Genomic DNA, 7,500 nt, shown 5'->3' with positions numbered 1-7,500 from the left:
TTCTTCATATCTCTGTATTTACGGATTTTATAAGCCATGCAGCATGTGTACACTGTCTGCTTCCTCTCTTCTTAAGCACTGTTTCTTCTTGCCAGTAACACCAGACCCATCAAACTTTCTTCCTCAGTTCCTACAACATTGTCTTCTGTTTATTATCTTCTCTCAAAAGTTCGTGACCCTTTATTAAAGACCACTCAAAATTCTCCCTCCCTCTCCTTTACCCCCATCTACTCACCACCTCCCACACCCACTCCCCTCGACCCCATCTACTCACCACCTCCCACACCCACTCCCCTCGACCCCATCTACTCACCACCTCCCACACCCACTCCCCTCCTCCTCATCCGTCCTCCCCATTATGTGTTGGTTAACATTCAATCTTAGTAGATAAATAATTAACATTTATCACATATAAATTATAGACTTGTTAATACGGTAGCTAATTATAAACTTTCTATTTTTTTCAGGGATCATCCAGAGACGAAATTCCGGTGAGTAAATGATATAGTGTTGACTGAATGATACAGTGTTGACTGAATGATACAGTGTTGACTGAATGATACAGTGTTGACTGAATGATACAGTGTTGACTGAATGATACAGTGTTGACTGAATGATACACTGTTGACTGAATGATACAGTGTTGACTGAATGATACAGTGTTGACTGAATGATACAGTGTTGACTGAATGATACAGTGTTGACTGAATGATACAGTGTTGACTGAATGATAGTGTTGACTGAATGATACAGTGTTGACTGAATGATACAGTGTTGACTGAATGATACAGTGTTGACTGAATGATACAGTGTTGACTGAATGATAGTGTTGACTGAATGATACAGTGTTGACTGAATGATACAGTGTTGACTGAATGATACAGTGTTGACTGAATGATACAGTGTTGACTGAATGATACAGTGTTGACTGAATGATACAGTGTTGACTGAATGATAGTGTTGACTGATACAGTGTTGACTGAATGATACAGTGTTGACTGAATGATACAGTGTTGACTGATAGTGTTGACTGAATGATACAGTGTTGACTGAATGATACAGTGTTGACTGAATGTTACAGTGTTGACTGAATGATACAGTGTTGACTGAATGATAGTGTTGACTGATACAGTGTTGACTGAATGATACAGTGTTGACTGAATGATACAGTGTTGACTGAATGATAGTGTTGACTGAATGATACAGTGTTGACTGAATGATACAGTGTTGACTGAATGATACAGTGTTGACTGAATGATAGTGTTGACTGAATGATACAGTGTTGACTGAATGATACAGTGTTGACTGAATGTTAGTGTTGACTGAATGATACAGTGTTGACTGAATGTTACAGTGTTGACTGAATGATACACTGTTGACTGAATGTTACAGGGTTGACTGAATGATACAGTGTTGACTGAATGATGCAGTGTTGACTGAATGATAGTGTTGACTGAATGATACAGTGTTGACTGAATGATACAGTGTTGACTGAATGTTACAGTGTTGACTGAATGATACACTGTTGACTGAATGATACAGTGTTGACTGAATGATACAGTGTTGACTGAATGTTACAGTGTTGACTGAATGTTACAGTGTTGACTGAATGATACAGTGTTGACTGAATGTTACAGTGTTGACTGAATGATAGTGTTGACTGAATGATAGTGTTGACTGAATGATACAGTGTTGACTGATTGATACAGTGTTGACTGAATGATAGTGTTGACTGAATGATAGTGTTGACTGAATGATACAGTGTTGACTGAATGATAGTGTTGACTGAATGATACAGTGTTGACTGAATGATACAGTGTTGACTGAATGATACAGTGTTGACTGAATGATACAGTGTTGACTGAATGATACAGTGTTGACTGAATGATACAGTGTTGACTGAATGTTACATGGTTGACTGAATGATACAGTGTTGACTGAATTATACAGTGTTGACTGAATGATACAGTGTTGACTGAATGTTACAGTGTTGACTGAATGATACACTGTTGACTGAATGATAGTGTTGACTGAATGATACAGTGTTGACTGAATGTTACAGTGTTGACTGAATGATACAGTGTTGACTGAATGTTACAGTGTTGACTGAATGTTACAGTGTTGACTGAATGATACAGTGTTGACTGAATGTTACAGTGTTGACTGAATGATACAGTGTTGACTGAATGATACAGTGTTGACTGAATGTTACAGTGTTGACTGAATGATACAGTGTTGACTGAATGATACAGTGTTGACTGAATGTTACAGTGTTGACTGAATGATACAGGGTTGACTGAATGATACAGCGTTGACTGAATGATAGTGTTGATTGATACAGGGTTGACTGAATGATACAATGTTGACTGAAAGATAGTGTTGACTGAATGATACAGGGTTGACAATGATACAGTGTTGACTGAATGATACAGTGTTGACTGAAAGATAGTGTTGACTGAATGATACAGGGTTGACAATGATAGTGTTGACTGAATGATACAGTGTTGACTGAAAGATAGTGTTGACTGAATGATACAGGGTTGACAATGATACAGTGTTGACTGAATGATACAGTGTTGACTGAAAGATAGTGTTGACTGAATGATACAGTGTTGACTGAATGTTACAGTGTTGACTGAATGATAGTGTTGACTGAATGATAGTGTTGACTGAATGATACAGTGTTGACTGATTGATACAGTGTTGACTGAATGATAGTGTTGACTGAATGATAGTGTTGACTGAATGATACAGTGTTGACTGAATGATAGTGTTGACTGAATGATACAGTGTTGACTGAATGATACAGTGTTGACTGAATGATACAGTGTTGACTGAATGATACAGTGTTGACTGAATGATACAGTGTTGACTGAATGTTACATGGTTGACTGAATGATACAGTGTTGACTGAATGATACAGTGTTGACTGAATGATACAGTGTTGACTGAATGTTACAGTGTTGACTGAATGATACACTGTTGACTGAATGATACAGTGTTGACTGAATGATACAGTGTTGACTGAATGTTACAGTGTTGACTGAATGATACAGTGTTGACTGAATGTTACAGTGTTGACTGAATGTTACAGTGTTGACTGAATGATACAGTGTTGACTGAATGTTACAGTGTTGACTGAATGATACAGTGTTGACTGAATGATACAGTGTTGACTGAATGTTACAGTGTTGACTGAATGATACAGTGTTGACTGAATGATACAGTGTTGACTGAATGTTACAGTGTTGACTGAATGATACAGGGTTGACTGAATGATACAGCGTTGACTGAATGATAGTGTTGATTGATACAGGGTTGACTGAATGATACAATGTTGACTGAAAGATAGTGTTGACTGAATGATACAGGGTTGACAATGATACAGTGTTGACTGAATGATACAGTGTTGACTGAAAGATAGTGTTGACTGAATGATACAGGGTTGACAATGATAGTGTTGACTGAATGATACAGTGTTGACTGAAAGATAGTGTTGACTGAATGATACAGGGTTGACAATGATACAGTGTTGACTGAATGATACAGTGTTGACTGAAAGATAGTGTTGACTGAATGATACAGGGTTGACAATGATACAGTGTTGACTGAATGATACAGTGTTGACTGAAAGATAGTGTTGACTGAATGATACAGGGTTGACAATGATACAGTGTTGACTGAATGATACAGTGTTGACTGAAAGATAGTGTTGACTGAATGATACAGGGTTGACAATGATACAGTGTTGACTGAATGATACAGTGTTGACTGAAAGATAGTGTTGACTGAATGATACAGTGTTGACTGAATGATACAGGGTTGACAATGATACAGTGTTGACTGAATGATACAGTGTTGACTGAAAGATAGTGTTGACTGAATGATACAGGGTTGACAATGATACAGTGTTGACTGAATGATAGAGAAGACCTCTTGTTATTCCTATTGTTTGGATTAATAATTGGTATTTCTTAACTGTCTGATGCATTTTATTGCAGCTCCTGCAACTCTGCTTCCTTGCACCTTAAGATTCACTCTAAAGAAATCATATGTTAGCGGTACTGTGCAGAGATTATCAATAAGTGCAAGTGATTACACAGCCATGAGGAAATGGAAGGAGAGTAGAAAGATTGGCCACTGTAGAAGAGACTTAACTACCCGGAGAGTGTTCTGTGGGGTCAACGCCCCCCGCAGCCCGGTCCCAGACCAGAGAGTATAAACATATGGAACATTTCCTGTGAGACGTTCAGTGGGAGATAAGAGAGCTCAGGGAGACAGTGAGAAATGTCCAGTCCTAAACGGAAACATTGTGTCTTTCTCACTGTCTGTCCACTTATTCCAGCGTTCATCCTAGGAGATGATGGAAATATTTAAATTGAAGGCTGTGAAGTCCAAGATTTCAACTTGACATGAGAAGAAAGAGACCACAACATGAAGCTGAAGAATGTGGAAGAGGCAGAGAACACGGGATGGACACGAACAGAAATGGGAGCGATGAAAATGGTTTTGAAAACCAACAAGTTGAAGAATGACACACTTGTGCAACATTTGGGAAACTTTATTGAGGAAACGTTCCTCCAGCCAGTGTCTTCTTCAGTCCAACACAGAGACACCACTGACTGGAGAAACGTTTCCCTCAGTAAAGATTCCGAAGTGTTGGACAAGTGTCTGATTCTTAAGAGGCGGGAAGAGTTCGTGGATACGAGAGAGAGCCGAGACACAATTATAAATTTATTTACAGTGGCAGACAAGATAGTTTCTATCATATAGTCACATAAGGAAAGTGGCCTTTAAGAATGAAGGGATAAGAATAGAGAAGGGAGGAAGGAAGAACACTCAAGACGACAGTCAGATGTGTAAACAACTGCACTGAAAACTCGAGTATGACCAGACAAGTCCCGGAGTTGTTGATAAATGTATAAAATACTGACAAGTTGAAAATTAAGACACATGTGCAACAGTTGGGTATCTTTATTGATGAAACGTTTCGCCTACACGGTAGGCTTCTTCAGTAAGATACAGAGGCAGCAGTAGAAATGGAATAAAGATGATATAATCAGTCCATCAAACTTGGAGAAAAAGTATTTGAGGTGGTCAGTCCCTCAGCCTGGAGAAGAGTTCAGCTTCATGGTCTGGAACGTAGACGATTCTGGAAGGGCTAGAGGAGACATGATTACGACATAGATAATCAGAGGGTGGATGGGGACAGAATGAATAGTGTAATAGGACCAGGAACAAAGGCACGTGTTGCAGGGATTTTAGGAAGTACTTTCTTGTCAGTTTGACGGTGGTAGGAAAGTGGAATGATCCAAATGTAGAGGTAGTGGATGTAAACTCGATACATAGTGTTAGGAGTACGTATGATAGCGCTCTGATGCTGCTTGGTAATACTTAAGGGGGCAGGAACAGGAGCTAGGGTTCGACCCTTCGATCCCCGCGCGCACAAAATGGTGAGAGCATTTTTTTTATGCGCGCGCGCACTCATACTGCCCCTCCCTCACCCCTCACTTCACCTCCCTCACTCCTTCACCTCCCTCACCACCTCACCTCCCTCACCACCTCACCTCTCTCACTGCACCTCCCTCACCCCCATCACCACGTGTCGTCTACCCGTTCCCCTCGCCACTTGTTTTATCCTCCCCTCTTCATCAGCACCGCCTGTTGCACCCCATTACTCCCCATCACTCATATTTCTCCTCACCCCTCTCACTCCTACCCTCCCCTAACCTCACTATCACTGCTACCCCTCCCCTCACCTCTCTCACTCCTACCCTCCCCTAACCTCACTATCACTGCTACCCTCCCCTCACCCCTCTCACTGCTACCCTCCCCTCACCCCACTATCACTGCTACCTTCCCTCCTCCACCATTTCATCTTGGTTAACTCCACTTTCCCCTACAGTTAACTCCACTACCCCCTACAATTAACTCCACTTCCCCCAACAGTTAACTCCACTTCCCCCTACAGTTAATTCCACTTCCCCCTACAATTAACTCCACTTCCACCTACAGTTAGCTCTACTTCCCCCTACAATTAACTCCGCTTCCCCCTACAATTAACTCCACTTCCCCCTACAGTTAGGTCTGCTTACCCCTACAGTTAACTCCACTTCCCCCTACAGTTAACTCCACTTCCCCCTACAACTAAATCCACTTCCTCCTACAGTTAACTCTACTTCCCCCTCCAGTTAAATCCACGTCTACCTACAGCTAACTCCACTTCCCCCTACAGTTAACTCCACTTCCCCCTACAGTTAACTCTACTTCTCCCTACATTTAACTCCACTTCTACCTACAGCTAAATCCACTTCCCCCTACAGTTAACTCCACTTCCCCCTACAGTTAACCCCACTTCCCCCTACAGTTAACTCCACTTCCCTCTGCAGCTAACTCCGCTTCCCCCTACAGTTAACTCCACTTCCCCCTACAGTTAACCCCACTTCCCCCTACAGTTAACTCCACTTTCCCCTACAGTTAACTCCACTTTCCTCTACAGTTAACTCCACTTCCCCCTACTGTTAGCTCCACTTCCCCCTACAGTTAACTCCACTTTCCCCTACAGTTAACCTCACTTCCCCCTACAGCTAAATCCACTTCCCCCTGCAGCTAACTCCACTTCCCCATACAGTTAACTCCACTTCCCCCGACAGTTAGCTCCACTTCCCCCTGCAGCTAACTCCACTTCCCCATACAGTTAACTCCACTTCCCACTGCAGCTAACTCCAATTCCCCCTACAATTAACTCCACTTCCCCCTACAGTTAACTCCACTTCCCCCTATACCTAACTCCACTTCCCCCTACAGCTAAATCCACTTCCCCCTACAGTTAACTCCATTTCCCCCTACAATTAACTCCACTTCCCCCTACACCTAACTCCACTTCCCTCTACAGTTAGCTGTACTTCCCCCTACAATTAACTCCACTTCCCCCTACAGTTAACTCCACTTCCCCCTATACCTAACTCCACTTCCCCCTACAGTTAACTCCACTTCCCCCCACAGCTAAATCCACTTCCCCCTACAGTTAGCTCTACTTCCCCCTACAATTAACTCCACTTCCCCCTACACCTACCTCCACTTCCCTCTTCATTATCAATCAGCTGAGAGAGGAAAAAAATGTCGTCAACAAGAAGCCATTAAGAAGTTTTTCTGGTGGCTAATTGTCTCATGAATATTTAAGATGTGCGGAAGGAACCTTACACCCTGTCTTGCTCTCCAGTGCCAGGGGCGGGAGAGGCAGTGCCAAGGGCGGGAGAGGCAGTGCCAGGGGCGGGAGGTGGCACGACCAGGGACAAGAGCAGAGTAGGGCTAGAAAGCTCTCCAGGGGCAGGAGGTGATTGGTATGGGAACGGAGGGGAGGGGGTAAAATAGAAGGCACAATGTGAGAAGATAGGTATAAGGTAAAGGAGAAGATGAGGGTGCCCCCCTCACCCCTCCCCTGATACCTGCCCCCTCACCCCTCCCCTGATACCAGCCCCCTCACCCCTCCCATGATAC

The 7,500-nt window shown here is 42.6% G+C and overlaps 1 protein-coding gene across 1 annotated transcript in view; it reads left to right on the top strand.

Moving 5' to 3' along the window:
• Positions 1 to 7,500, top strand: part of LOC128698988 (uncharacterized) — a 63,613-nt gene that overhangs the window by 14,308 nt on the left and 41,805 nt on the right. The window contains exon 3 of the mRNA XM_070090269.1: positions 468 to 491. Coding sequence (XP_069946370.1) covers positions 468 to 491 — 24 coding nt within the window. The remainder of the gene's footprint in view (positions 1 to 467; positions 492 to 7,500) is intronic.

Source organism: Cherax quadricarinatus, chromosome 31 (assembly GCF_038502225.1).
Source record: "Cherax quadricarinatus isolate ZL_2023a chromosome 31, ASM3850222v1, whole genome shotgun sequence".
NCBI lineage: Eukaryota > Metazoa > Arthropoda > Malacostraca > Decapoda > Parastacidae > Cherax > Cherax quadricarinatus.
This window is presented reverse-complemented; position numbering and strand designations above follow the sequence as displayed.